The sequence below is a fragment of the Acomys minous genome (assembly GCF_964271855.1).
Source record: "Acomys minous genome assembly, chromosome: 6".
Taxonomy (NCBI): Eukaryota; Metazoa; Chordata; class Mammalia; order Rodentia; family Muridae; genus Acomys; species Acomys minous.
Genome location: NC_140487.1, coordinates 102,456,336 through 102,471,881, shown reverse-complemented (window position 1 = coordinate 102,471,881; position 15,546 = coordinate 102,456,336). Strand labels below are relative to the sequence as shown.

Genomic DNA, 15,546 nt, shown 5'->3' with positions numbered 1-15,546 from the left:
ATCTGTCTCAGTGGAATCCTGAGTAGATTAAATTATTACACAAAATGCTTTGGGCAAAAGTCACATGAATGTTAAATATTATGATTTACAAGCATTAATTTTCCTGGCACTCCTGTGGGGTTAGGAAGCTATCTGGATATCATAGATGAATAAATAGGCACAGGGGGTAAGGTCACATGGTAAGGCTCTACTTCCATAGTCCCTGAGGAGACAATATACACCCTTGGCAATCATATAACTTTCTTAGCACATCCTACACAATCCCTAAGCACTCAATCTTTAAGTCCATGTTGCTCCTTTAAGGTGAGACAGAGAATGCTACAATATAAGACCAGAATAATGGGGGCTGGAGAGATGGCTCAGTGGTTAAGAGCACTGTCTGCTCTTCCTAAGGACCTGGGTTCAATTCCCAGCACCCACATGGCAGCTCACAACTGTCTATAACTCCAGTTCAGTTCCAGGAGGATCTAACACCCTCATAACAATCACATAAAATAAAATTAAATAAATTAAAAAAAAAAAAAAAGACCAGAATAATGAAAACAAGTCTCTACGCTTTGGCCAAACAGTCACAGAAAGACATACATTACTTACCCCCATTACTATGTAGGGGCCTTCATCTACAGCTCAACAAAAATAAAAACACTTCAAAAAAAAAAAAGTTGGGCACTTTCTTACAAAATTAAACATATTCATACTGTACAAACCAGCGAAACACTCCTTAGTATTTACCAAGAGAACTGAAAACTCGGCTAAAGAAATAAAAGATACAAACTGCCTCAAACTGGAAGCAGCTAAGATGTCCTGCAGTAGGGAAAGGATACATAAACTGCAGCACACTTAGACAAAGGAATATCACTCAGTGCTAAGAAGCCATGACAAGCCATGGAAGAACTTTATTTTGTGACTTTTTTGGGGGGGGGTACTTGACTTTTTTAAAAAATTAATTTACTCATATTACATCTCAATGGTTATCCCATCCCTTGTATCCTCCCATTCCTCCCTCCCTCCCTCCCATTTTCCCCTTACTCCCCTCCCCTATAACTGTGACCGAGGGGACTTCCTCCCCCTGTATATGCTCATAGGGTATCAAGTCTCTTCTTGGTAGTATTTTATGACTTTTTTAGACTGTTTTAAGTTACATGTATGTGTGTGCATCTGCATGTGGGTACACGCACATGAGTACAGGAGGAAGAGGCCAAAGGCACAGAGCTGTTTGGATGGCTGTGAACTGACTAACATGGATGCTGGGAACTGAACTCAGGTCCTCTAGAAGAGCAGGAACTGCATGTAACCAGAGCTACTTCTCCAGCCCTACATGAAGGAATTCTAAATGCATGTCACCAAGAAGCCAATCTAAAAGCCTACCTATGGCATGATTCCAACTCCATGCTATGACCTTCTGGAAAAGGACACGGCAAACAGTACAAAGACTAGTGCTATCAGGAGTTTAACAGATGAAAAGTGAACATGTGGGGCACAGAGGAGTTTCAGGAGAATGAAAATGCTCTGCATGATACAGATGGATTCAGGTCCTTACACAGTCACCTAAACTCAGAGTGCATGCCTCTGAGTAAACCCTAATGTAAACTATGGACTCAGGCTGTCAATATAAGTTCATTAGTTGTAGAAATATACCACTTTGGTAGATGCTGATTATAAGGGATGCTATATATGTGTGTCTGAGCTGAGATTTTACTGGAAAAATCTTTGTATTTTCCTCTGAATTTTGCTTTGAAAAAAATAAAGTCTCAGGGAGGGGAATGTAGTTTATCAGCGTCCTCATGTTAATACAACATAACAAACAACATAAAACACCTTTCTTTTGGGCCAAGCGAGATGGTTCGGCAAGTAAAGGCTTTTGCCACCCGGCCTCCCAACCTGAGCTTGATCCCTGTAGCGGATAAGTGGAGGCAAGAACCAGCTCCTGCAACTCGCTCTTAGACCTCCACACGCACACCACACACAAACCAAGTGTTAAAACAAAGAAACAAAAACACTTTAAAATTTTCTTCTTCTTAAAATAAGGCATATTTTCAAGCCAGGCGTGGTGTCGCACGCCTATAATCCCAGCACTTGGGAGGCAGAGGCAGGAGGATCGCTGTGAGTTTGAGGCCACCCTGGTCTACAAGTGAGTCTAGGACAGCCAAGGCTACACACAGAAACCCTTTCTCAAAATAAATAAATAAATAAATAAATAAATAAAATTTTAAAAAGGCATATTTTCACCACATAGCCTGGGCTGCCTAGAACAGGCCAGGCTAGCCTCCCAGAATTGGACAGTAAAAAGTAACAGTGACCAAACAAAAAACAAACCCAAGTTGACTAAAGAATAAATAGCAAAGGACAACAGCTTAGGAAAACCAAAACTGGCAAAAATGCTGTTTATGTCTAATGGGGATATAAAAACAGCTCTTTCTGCTGTCACTGAAGGCCACTAGCTGCACTGCTTACCCGACTCCGAAGACAGTCAGCCAGGTTTCGACGTGTGAAATTAGCTGCTGCTGTGGGGGACAATTCATATCCTGGTACAAGACATAAGGAATCATATTTGAAATGAAGCAGAAGGAAATAACAGTATCTACCCCAAATCACTTCTCTATACCTTTTCTTCTTAAAGACAGGCCTTAAACTTAAAATCCTCCTGCTTCTGGGATTACAGGTGTGCACTGCCACACCTAACTATAAATATTGCTAAAAGCCGTTTTTATTTTTTTATGTTTTTTGAAACAGGATCTCATGCAAACAGCATCTCTTGAATCAGACTGGCCTCAAATTCATTATATAGTTGAGGCTGGCCTGATCCTCCTACCTCTACCTTCCAAACTGTATTTAATAAAGTAACTAACTTAAAGGTCTTTAAGGGTTAATTTAAAACACATTTTCTTTTAGGCATTGACTTTTAGCACCTAAAACACATGTAACAAGCAACTCTTCCTACTCCTATTCACTCAACCCTCTCTCAGGGCAACCAAGGAAACAGCACCACACCTGAGAAGCACTGCCCCAGCCTTCAACCTAAGTGTGTGTCATCCTCAGTAGCAGAGTGTGAGGACCCGGAACAGCAGGGTCTTTATCACCTGCGACTTTTCTGCAGTATTCAGTACAGTACATAACAGTACTTCAAAAATACTTAAGCGACTGGGTATTGCCTAAAAAATATGTACAAATAAATGTTCATTTGTTTTACATATACAATTATATAAAAAAATTAACCAAAGCTATATTCTAAGTCTTTTGTTATTGTTGTTTTTCAAGACAGGGTTTCTCCGTCTAGCCCTAGCTGTCCTAGAACTTGCTCTATAGACCAGGCTGACCTCGAACTCAGAGATCTGCCTGCCTCTGCCTAAAGATGTGTACCACCACACCTGGCTCTAATGTTTTTCTTTTCTTTTAAAGGTTTACTTATTTTTATTTCACATGAGTGGTTTGCCTGCATGTACCTGCACCACTTGCACACTTGATGCCCAAGAAAGTCAGAACATGGTGCCCAAAGAGGGTGCTGGACTCCCTAGGGTGGAGTTAGGGTGGTTATAAATCATCACGTGGGTACTAGAACCAAACTCAGGTCCTCTGCAAGAGCAGTCAGTGCTCTTAACCACTGAGCCATCTCTCCAGCCCCAAAAGAATGCTTTTAAATTACAGTGTACTTACAAGGACCTTGGCATTCACAAAGCATTTTCTCTTTTTTAGTGTTGCGATTAAATCCAGGGCTTCCCAAATGCTCAGAAAGTGTTTTGTCACAGAGCTATATCCCTAAGCCAGGTCAAAAAACTTTTCCCCCCTCTTTTTCGTTCCTTGTGTCAGGCAGGGTCTCATGCATCCCTCAAACTCCTTATGCAGATGAATTTGCCCTTTAACTTCTAATCCTCCTGCCTCCATATTCCAAGTGCTAGGATTGCAGGCACATACCACCACTCCTGGTCAAAGCACTTCACAAATATAAATATAATCTCATTTTAGAAAGAAAGAAAAAGGGCTAGAGATGGTAAATGCCTTGTCGTATATGGAACTGTAAAGCCACAAGGCAGCGTTACATGGAGGGGTGGCTCAACAGTTAGGAGCTGGAGCTACTATTTCAGACAACCCTGGTTCAATTCCCAGCACCCACAACACTCTGGAATTCCAGTTCCAGAAGATCTGATGCTCTTTTCTGGCCTCTGTGGACACCATGTGGTGCACACACATAGGTGCAGGCCAAACAAAGAACTTTAAAAAATTGAATTCCAGCATTCCATAGCCAATATATCAGAGTTACAATGGCTCTGGAATTTTTGTAGGAAATCTTTAGGAACAGAAGAATTAGAATTTAGGGTCTAGATTTTTGTTACATTTTAGTTTTGAAAGACAGGTTTCTCTGTGTGCCTTGGCTGTCCTCAAAACTCAACTGTGTGATCCCATCAATCCGACTATGAATAAGACTGTCAGTTAAGAACATCCATCTTCAGTTCAAAATCAAACATAAACCAATGGCTACAGGCTAACTACTGTCCTCCAAAACTTCATGTGCTAAAGCCCCAAGCCCAAAACTTCACATTGACTGTATCTGGAGATCGTATATAAACAGACAATTAAGTAAAAAATGGGGTTATGAGGATGACCTCCAATCCAATGTGACAGGTGTCCTTTTAAGAGGAGATCTAGAGACTATACAGAGGAAAAGTCATGTAAAAGCTCAGGGAGAAGATGGTCACCTACAAGCCAAGGAGAAAGGCTCAGCATTTAAGTCTGCTAACTCCTTTGCCTCAGACTTGCAGCCTGCAGAGCTATCAGAGTTCTGTTGTTTAAACTGGCCAGTCAGGGGTACCTTGTATGTGGCCCTAGAAAACGTAAAAACTAAAAAGCTGCCCTCTAAGTCTTACCCACCATTCCGCATCTTATAAAGTTGCACGTTTTTCTGGATATATTCTGCAAACTGAACAGTGTCTCCAGCCTCTCCAACACATAGAAGTAAGATTTTTTCACTCATCTTAAACATCTTGTCATGATCTGCTCAAAGGAAAAGAAATTCATATTAGAAACTGCCCCCACAAAAACTAAAGGCTATTTATATATGCAACTATAAACAGGTCTATTAATTACTATACTAAATAATTTTACTAACCATTGTCATTATAAGACTTTAAGCCAGGGCAGTGGTGGCAAATGCCTCTAATCCCAGCTCTTGGGAGGCAGAGGCAGGCAGAACTTTGAGTTCAAGGCCAGCCTGGTCTACAGCGTGAGAACCAACATAGCCGGGGCTAACACAGAGACAAAAACAAAAACAAAGACTTTAATAGTTTCACTAATCAACAGGTTAACTATCTACATATTTTATTAATGTGAATTCCTTTTTTTGTTTTTTTGTTTTGTTTTGTTTTGTTTTGTTTTGTGTGAGACAGGGTTTCCCTGTGTAGCCTTGGCTGTCCTGGACTCACTCTGTAGACCAGGCTGGCCTCGAACTCAGAGCGATCCACCTGCCTCTGCCTCCCAAGTGCTGGGATTAAAGGCGTGCACCATCCCACCCCTCTCCCGGCATTAATGTGAATTTCAATTGAAAATAACCTAGGAAAGCAGACTATTGAAGAGATACAAGTGTGGGGGAAGGCAGGGCTGGAAAGACGGCTTAGCAGTTAAGAGCACAGAGCGGTCTCGCGGAGCACCCAGGTGACTCCCAGCACTGACTGTAGGGCTTGCAACCATTTGTAACTATATTTCCAGGGAACCTGCGCCCTCTTCTGACCTCTGAGGGCACTGCACACATGTGGTGCACACACATGCATGTATCTGTATACATAGAAATAAACACTTTTTTATTACATTTTGGAGCTACAGATGTGTCTCAGTGATATAGCATATGTTAAGTGTGTGTGAGGCACTGAGTTCAATCTCTATAATTTAATTAATTAAAAAATAAAATTTATGGACTGAAGAGATGGCTCAGAGGTTAAGAGCACTGGTTGCTCTTCCAAAGGTCCTGAGTTCAAATCTCAGCAACCACATGGTGGCTCACAACCATCTATAATGTGATCTGGTGCCCTCTTCTGGAATGCAAGCAGAACACTGTAAACATAATAAGTAAAATTTGGCATGGATCATATGCTTTAATTCCCAGTACTCTGAAGGCAGAAACAGGCTGATCTCTGTGAGCTTGAAGCCAGCTAGTTCTACATAGTATGCTCTAGGGCAGCCAGAGCCACAAAGTGAGACTGTATTCAAAAGACAAAAACAAACAAGCAACAAAGACTTTTTTGTCATTGTTTTGTTTTTGTAGCCTTGGCTGTCCTGGACTCTTGCAGACCAGGCTAGCTTCAAACTCACAGAGATCCACTTGCTTCTGCCTTCCTGAGTGCTGGGATTAAGGAGTGCGACACCATACCCAGCTAACAAAAGCAATTTAAGAGCACTTAAAACTCAAGGAATATGCTGGGTGTGGTCATACAAAAAAAAAAAACATACAAGGAATGGGGGAGGGGAAGCTGGTGATTATCTTGAGGCACAAGACAAAGTACAAAGTTCTAAAATGTTACTACTAATACAAATGTAATATACACATACCAAAAAAAGTGAAAAGAATTAATTCTACAGTTAAAATTAAAGAACTATCTCAAGAAAGAAGAAAAGAATCAGCTAAAAATCCAAATTACTTTATAAAGTAAACCAACTGCATTTCTAAAGCAAAAAAGAAAACTGGTTGCCAAAGCAGAAACTTTTAAGGGACGTGCTAACAGTGAGCCATCTAAATCCTTAATGAAAACCATAATACTTGAACCTTATCTAGCTGAGCCAGACTCATTCAGATTAAATAGATAAATAAATACTCAGATGTAATTGTTGCCTAGGGAAGAAAACTCAATATTTAGTCTGCAGCTTCAGAGAACAGCTTACATCTTCCTATCTTACCCCTACTTTCACTTTTCATTCTTCTAATAGTGCTGAATAATCTCCCCCGGGAGACATGTTTTCCTGTATGAAAGCTTTTGAAATGTCAAAATCTCTTAATAGGATTTAAGGAACAAATCCAACTACCAAATACTTTACAAGTGTTGGAGAGTTGTAGACAAATAATGTGGATATTTGGACTGGGGGGAGGGTCCCACATAAAATATGCCTATAGATAATGTTGACTGCCTTGAAATTCCCAAATAAACAAATTTCCATTTGTTACACATTCAAAGACTGTTAGTTTGCAAAGTTGTTATAAAAGGAAGATTCATTTACATATATGTATGCAAAGAAAAGGATACGAAGGGAATATATTCTAAATTCTTGACAGTGGTTAAGAATATGGGTGATTTTTACACCCTTCATTTTTGCTTATCAGTATTTTCTAAATCTCTATCCTTAACATGTTTCACTTTTGTAGGAAAACATTACTTAATAAGTTTGCGTTATTTTTATAAGGATAGTCTACACGGCTCAGCAGGCAAAGGCCTTGCCCCCTTGAATTCAATGCCTAAAACCCACAAGATGGAAAGAGAGAACTGACTCCAAGTTGTTCTCTGACCTCCACATGTGATGTAACAAGTCTGTACGTGCACGCGCGCACACACATACACACACACACTAAATGTTGGGGCAAAAGTAATCTTTTAGGGGAAATGAGTTTACAAACTGATGTCACATTTCAGAAAAACAGGTTATGATCTAGACAGTAAGCTGTAAATTAACTCACGAGATCCACAAACACAACCAAATGAGCATCAGCACGTACTGCCATGTGTCTGGTCAGACACAGCGGCCAATGGTTTGCCTGTCTAAACTCCAGTTACCCAATTGGTAAAATGGTGACACTGTCACTTACCCAACTCACAAGTAAGAAAAACCATTACACACAGGGTTAGACAATGTAGTCTAAATCACCTATGTTGTAGGAATTCAGAATACTAAGTTTCTGGAGACCTCCGAGTAAAGCCATTCTGTTGCTAGGTAGGTGGTGGTGGCGCACACCTTTATCCCAGCACTCAAGAGGAAGAGGAAGAAGGATCTCTGTGAGTTGGAGGCTAGCCTGGTCTACAGAGTGAGTTCTAGGACAGCCAAGGCATAGTCATAGGACTTACTCCTAAAATCTTCAACTTAAAAACTAGCCTAATGCCAGGTATGGTGGTGCACGCCTTCATTCCCAGCACTTGGGGAGGCAGAGGCAGGTAGATCGCTGTGAGTTCAAGGCCAGCCTGGTCTACAAAGTAAGTCCAGGACAGCCAAGGCTACACAGAGAAACCCTGTCTCGGAAAAACAAACAAACAAACAAACAAACAAAAAACTAGCCTACCATTGACGAGTAATACTTCTATTACATTTTGTTTTAATCTTGTATTTCTTTTCTAGGTTTTTCTTTGATGTAGTCCTACAACAGAGTGAATTCACTATGCAGTCCAGGCTAGTCTCCAACTAGAGATCATCCTGCCTCTGTCTATGGGATGGGATTTTATCTAAGAGGTTGTATCCCATGTAACAATTAGCATGGATAAGGGCTTAGAGCACCGTCTCCTCTTCAAAGTGATTCACGGATTACTATGATGAAACAGAAGACCCACTCACTTGGTGACTGCTCCATCTACACTTTTCATACTAAAACCACCTGTTTGTCAAAGGCCTTACTAGTCAAATGGGCAAATTTACTCTCAAAACAAATGTATTCCTTTGGAGACTGGCTTACAAACAGAACTTCCACAAACTAATCATAAAACTTCACCAAGTCTCTTGAGAAACAATTCATATCACAGATTTCCAGTTCAAGTTCTTTAGTAAGAACAGAGCCCATGCAAATCCACAAGGTTCTTTTTCTTTTCTCAGGTGGGAGCTGCAGTACTTCTTCACCTCTGATCACACATTTGAGGAAACTCCGGATTTAATCATTTTTCTTCCTGGAATCCAGGATTAATTGCTATTTGCCTTCAAAGCTTTCCCTAATCTTTACAGCCAGAAACTCTCCCTCACCACCACTCCCTAAAAAGTCTCCTCTTCTTATTACCCCAAAGCTTAAATGCTCTTATCATGATACATCAACCACATTCTGGTTTGTATTATAACTATTTGTACACATATCTGAATCTCTTACTGTATTACAACTTTGTGTATGGATGCCTCTGCCTGGGCTAGGTAGGACAGGGAAGGATATCAGGTCAATGCCCCCTTTGGGCTTCACTGATTGGCTAGTGAGCCCCCCGATCTGTGTTTGCTGCTCCCAACTAGGGTTACAAGCTCTACAGCTATGCCTGGCCTTTTTTTTTTTTTTTTTTTAAAGTGAGTACTTGGAATTTAAATTCTGGTCTTCATGCTTGCATACAAGCACTCTGACCTATTCAGCCATCTTCCCTATTGTTAACTTCTTTTAAAACAGGAGCTACATAGTATTCTCCCACTCTCTTTCAGCACCTAGCATTGTAAAGTACACAGAGATGCCATAAACTGGTCAGATGAACTTTTAATCCACTAAACAAAAGCAAATACCTTGCATATAGTAGCATTCCTATGATCAATCATAAAAACACACCCAGAGCCTGGCAAGGTGGTGCATGCCTTTAATCCCAGAACTCGGGAAGCAGAGGCAGGCAGATCGATGTGAATTCGAGGCCAGCCTATTCTACAATGCGAGGAAGAAAAAATAAAAAAGGGGCTGGAAAGATAGCTCAGTAGTTAAGAGCTCTGCCTGCTCTTCCAGAGGTCCTGAGTTCAATTCCCAGCAACCACATGGTGGCTCACAACCATCTATAATGTGATCTGATACCCTCTTCTGCAGATAAAGCACTCATATGCAATAAATAAAATAAATAAAATCTAAAAAAAAAAAAAAGAAAAAGAAAAAAGAAAACACACTCAGATCCTATGGGTCAGCTGTCACTGAAAGAGAAGCAATGTAGTTGTTGTGGATAAAAGAGGCCATATTTTTCTTCTTCTTCTTCTTTTTTTTCTTTTTGGTTTTTAAAGACAGGGTTTCTCTGTGTAGCCTTGGCTGTCCTGGACTCACTTTGTAGACCAGGCTGGCCTGGAACTCATAGCAATCCGCCTGCCTCTGCCTTCCGAGTGCTGGGATTATAGGCCTGCGCCACCACGCCTGGCTTAGAGGCCATATTTTGAAAAATGTCTATTAACTTGTTTTGCTGAGAATAGAACCTGGGGCCTTGTGCACGGCAGGAATGTATTTTACCACTTAATTGAATCCTGAGTCTCAAGTGACAGATTCGAACCTGGGCTCTTCCACTTGTAAGCTTAGAAACTTTGTCTTTCATAATTTAACTTTTTTTTTTTTTTAAACTTTAGGAACTCTCTCTCTCTCTTGCTCTGCACAGGTGCACATCACAGGACAGGTGTGGAGGTCAGAGGACAACCTGCCGGAAGCCGGTTCTCTCTCTCTACCATCTGGGTTCTGGGATCAAAATCAGGTTGTTAAGCCTGGCCAATAATACCTACTGAGCTATTTCAACATCCAATTAGGAAATATATATATTCTCTTCTCCAACCAACTCTGGAAGGAGACAATATAATTGAGTCAATTATCTTTTTTAAAAATTAAAATATTAAATCGCTGGAGACACCTGATGCATAAATGCTTCTGTCTGTTAAGTATTTGTCCAATGCTAAACATTTACACATAACTTGTTCACTCAATCCTCTCGACAAATTTTGAGGTGGGTAATACTAATCTGAGAGATAAGAAAATCTGAGAACTGAAAAAAATAAGGCACAAAAGTCATAAAGCAAGTAAAGAGACGCCAGTGAAAGCTGAGCAACTTAAGACAAGACAGCGGAGGCAGAGTGGAAACGTCGAACTCCGCACCCCTAGTCTCACTCTCCCCATGATATCACCTCAGGGCGCCCGCAAACTTCTATCTGCGACGACCGAAGCTTACCAGAAAATTCGGGGATCTGAAGCGCCCAGCGCCCAGCACACACTTCATCTCGTACAAACTGAATTCCCCACTCTGGGCAACACTCGCCCAGCAAGCCTCATCTGGCCAGGGCCAGAGCACAGCCCTAGCCTGGAAGCCAAAGCCAGGGTCCTAAGCTTGTCTGCCAGTTTCCGGGGTTCTAAATCCTGCAGTGCCCGACCGGCCGAGCACGCTGGGCTCCATCTTCCATGCTGCCCCGAGGCTCAGCCTCCGGCCGCCCGCCCCGACACCCAGGCCCGCCGGGCCTCCTCTTGCTTTCTCTCACCGTCTTTCATCTGTACAATATTGCTTGCGGCCACCCGGTCGGAAGCAACGAGGACATAGTCGGGGCCCTGAATGCCGATGAGGTACTCCATGGTGGCGGGAAGCGAGAAGCTGCAGGGTCCACACGGAGAGAGACAGAGAGAGGGACTTCCCGGGTACGCGGCCTCACCAGTGAGACAGCACACCCGAGTGGAGCTGGATGTGACGCACGCCGCGCGACAGCCCGGCCACTGGCGCGGGCCAATGACGTTAACACTCGCGAGACATTAGAAAGCCGACGGGAGGTTGAGCGCTTTTGGTCCTGTGATTGGAGAGTGGGTGGGCCCAGGTGTGGTTCGATAACGTAGCTGTAGGTTATGCAATGTTCAGTTTCCTTATATACCAATTAGAGTTTCAAGATCTGTAGGAAGATAAAAACCGCACCTTGTGTGAGAAGTGCCAGCTCCAGTAAAGGGGAAGGTCTTCAGTTTCATTTCGTTGCTGCTGAAATCCTTCCCTGCAAGCCAGATTGGAGAAAAATCAGCTTGAGCTATGGAGTTAGGGACAGCCGGGACAACATAGGAAATCAAATCTCAAAAACAAAACAAAACAAACAAGTCCAGGACAGGCAAGGCTAGCACAGAGAAACCCTGTCTCGAAAAACAAAAAACAAAACAAAACAAAACAACAACAACCCCCCCCCAAAAAAACACCAACCAAAAACTACTTGGCAGTGGTTCCCTCCTCCTCCTCCTCCTCCTCCTCCTCCTCCCCCTCCTCCCCCCTCCTCCTCCTCCTTCTTTTTTTTTTGTTTTTTTGAGACAGGATTTCTCTGTGTAGCCTTGACTGTCCTGGACTGGCTTTGTGGACCAGGCTGGCTTCTCTTGAAATCCTAATACTAGGTAGGCTGAGGCAGGAGGAAAGCATGTCAGACCTAAATGCAATCCCTTGATCCCATAACAGAAAGGACTCCCCAAAGTTTTCCCCCGATCTTCCCACTTGCACGTTCCACGTCCTCCCCACACACTAATATATTATTAAATGCCACCCAACAGGGTTTCTTTCTGTGGCTCTGGCTGTCTTGGAACTCTAGATCAGCCCAGCTTCAAACTCAGTGATCTGCCTGCCTCTGCCTCCCCAGTGCTGGGATTAAAGGCGTGTGACACCACAGCCCAACTATTTTTGGCATTTTTGATATAGGGTCTGACTACAATGTAGCCTTAACTGGCTTTGATCTAACTTAACTGTGTAGACCAGGTGCCTCACTAGAACTGGAATAAACGGCCTGGACCACCATGGCCTTTAAATACTTTCGAAAGAGAAAGATAAGATATTAGGAAAGTAATGGGGAGACAGCTCAGTGATTAAGAGCACTGGCTACTCTTCCGGGAGACTTAGGCTCAATTTCCAGCACCCACATGGCAACTCACAGACAGCTTTCTGTAACTCTAACACCTCTCTGTCCTCTGAAGGCACTGCATGCATGCAAATACACCTCTACACATAAAATAAAAATAACTTTTAATAAAAACAACTTTTTTAAAAAAGAAAGGTTAACAGAAGATTTACTACAATCATTTTTTTAAATGTAATTTTTGGGTTTTCAGGGTTTCTCTGTGTAACAGTCTTGACTGTCCTGGACACACTTTGTAGACCAGGCTGGCCAAACTCATAGAGATCCGCCTGCCTCTGCCTCTCAGGTGCTGGGATTAAAGGTGTGTGCCACCATGCCCAGCGAGTTACTGCAATTAAATTATATGTGGAAATATCATAATGAAACTTATGACTATGTACAATTAATATACCTGTGCTGGCTAGTCTTAATGCCAACTTGACACACAAACTAGAGCTATTTGAAACGAGGGAAGCTTAACTGAAAAAGTACCTCCTTAAGGTCCAGCTGTAAGCACTCAGGAGGCAGAGGCAGGTGGATCGCTATGAGTTCAAGGCCAGCCTGGTCTACAAAGTTAGTCCAGGACAGCCAAGGCTACACAGAGAAACCCTGTCTCGAAAAACCAAAAAAAAAGAAAAAGAAAAAAGAAAAAAAGAAAGAAAAGAAAAGATCCAGCTGTAAGACTTATTCTTAATTAGTGATTGAAGGGATAGGGCCCAGCCTTCCCTAGGCTGGTGGTCCTAGGTTCTATTAGAAAGCAGGCTGAGCAGCACCCCTCCATGGCTTCTGCATCAGCTTCTGCCTCCAGGATCTTTCCCAGTTTGAGTGCTGTGAATAAACAGACCTGTGGAGTGCTGTGGAAATCTAAGCCAAATAAATCCTTTCCTCTTCAATTTGTTTTTGGTCAAGGTGTTTCATCACAGCAATAAAAACCCTAACTAAGACAATACCTTAATAAAAACTTTTTGATAGTGGCGCTTCCCTTTAATCCCCGCACTCTGGAGACAGAGGGAGGGGGAGCTCTGATTTTGAGACCAGCCTGGTCTACAGAGTAAGTACCAGGACAGTCAGGGCTACACAGAGAAACACTTCCTCAAAAAACAAAAGTGAACAAAAAGTATATTAAATGTGCATTATCAAGCCAGCTGTGGTGATGCATGCCTGTAATCCTGGCACTTAGGCAGGTGTATCTCTGTGAGTTCGAGGCCAGCCTTGTCTACCAAATGAGTCCAGGATAGCCAAGGCTACCCAGAGAAACTCTATCTCAAAAACCCAAAATAATAATAATAATAATAATAACAACAACAACAATAACCCAAGTGTTTGTGCAAAGATATGTTGTGTTGTACTACTGTGGCAGCAGCAAAGCGAGGACCAGCTTCCATCTTTAAATAGACATGTTTTCTAGATGGTGCTATTTGCATAGAGCATCACATTATTCATCTATTTCAAAGGATGAAATGGCGCTGAGGAGACGGCTCGGTCTGTAAAGTGCTTGCTTCACAAGCGTGAGGCCCTCAGTCCTGAGTCCCAGAACCACAGGCCTGACATGGTGCGCCTGGGAAGCTGGTGGTGGGGAATGAGAGGTAAGGACAAGGGATGTCTGGGAGCTCAGGGGCTGCCATCCTAGCATGAGTGGTGAAGTTCAAAGCCATGAAACACCCTATCTCAAAACAAAACAAGGCTGGGCATGGTGGCGCATGCCTTTAATCTCAGCACTCAGGAGGCAGAGGCAGGTGGATCGATGTGAGTTCAAGGCCAGCCTGGTCTACAAAGTGGGTCCAGGACTGCTAAGGCTACACAAAGAAACCCTGTCTCAAAAAAAAAAAAAAAAAGAATGAATGAACAAACAAACAAAACCCCCCAAAACAGTGAATGTTCACTTACAAGTGGAAAATGTTTGGTAATATTTAGAGGTCAGTTATATTCAGCCATTTAGTGTATGTGATTTAAAGGGAGGAGATTTTTTGGGGGGGGGGCGGTCAGGCAGTGGTGGTACACGCCTTTAATCTCAGCACCCAGATGGCAGAGGCAGGCAGATCTCTGAGTTTCAAGCTATCTTGGTCTACAGAGTGAGTTTCAGGACAGCCAAGGCTACACAGAGAAACCCTGGCTCAAAAAACTAAACCAAACAACAAAAAGGAAGATGTTTTTCCCCCCTTGAACTTGACAGACTTCTCCTGCCTCTCCTGAAATCTGGCATCACAGGCACACACTCTTCTATGCCCAGATCACTTTTATTATTTTGCATCTCTTTTGTTTGAATGTGTTTCTATTCTCAAGTGTTACTTGTTTTTTGTTTGTTTGGTTGGTTTTGTTTTGTTTGATTTTGTTTGGCTTCAAGTGTTATTTGTATCTCTGCATGTTTTCGTGTGTGTGTGTGTGTGTGTGTGTGTGTGTGTGTGTGTGTGTGTGTGTATGCATGCTAGGGATTAAAATCAGGGCTTTCCTTGTTATGTACCGCTGAATAACATCACAGCTAATTACTTGTAATTAATTACATGAGACAGGGTCTTGGGTAGCCCAGGATGGCTTCAAACTCAGTATTCAGCTGAGAGTGATTTTGAACTGTCCTGACTTTCTTGCCCCTACCTTCAAAGTGCTGGCATTACAGGCATGTGCCACCACACCAGGACTTAATAAAAAAGAAAACAGCCACCTCTTCGATCCTTGCAGCAATTCTGAAGAAGGTGGAACTACCTCATGCCTCGATTCTGGCATGTGCAACTGAGTCCTCGTGTGAGTTAACGAGAAATGGAAGGTAAGGCACACTTCTAGCTCCAAAGACAACTATAGGATTCCCTTGTCTCTGCAGAAATTCTAGTAATTACTTCATTCTCCATGTTTCTTCCAGGTCTCTGCCCATGAGGGGACATAGATCCTGAGGAGGTGGGAGTGCCCTATCTATCATGGGATGCATGCCAGGGGCAAGCGAGGTCATTAAGCCAGCCACCTCTCTAAACACAACTGCATCCATCATTCTCAACGAATTCTTGTCTTAAGCATCAACCCCTGATGATTACACGCCACGGAAACCGC

The 15,546-nt window shown here is 42.5% G+C and overlaps 1 protein-coding gene across 1 annotated transcript in view; it reads right to left on the bottom strand.

Annotated features, from left to right (window-relative positions):
• Positions 1 to 11,350, bottom strand: part of PSMB2 (proteasome 20S subunit beta 2) — a 33,358-nt gene extending 22,008 nt beyond the window's left edge. Inside the window, exons 1-3 of the mRNA XM_084786276.1 lie at positions 11,137 to 11,350; positions 4,867 to 4,989; positions 2,455 to 2,525 (exon numbers count right to left, since the gene is read on the bottom strand). Coding sequence (XP_084642402.1) covers positions 2,455 to 2,525; positions 4,867 to 4,989; positions 11,137 to 11,227 — 285 coding nt within the window. The 5' untranslated portion in view covers positions 11,228 to 11,350. The remainder of the gene's footprint in view (positions 1 to 2,454; positions 2,526 to 4,866; positions 4,990 to 11,136) is intronic.
• Between the last annotated feature and the right edge of the window lie 4,196 nt (positions 11,351 to 15,546).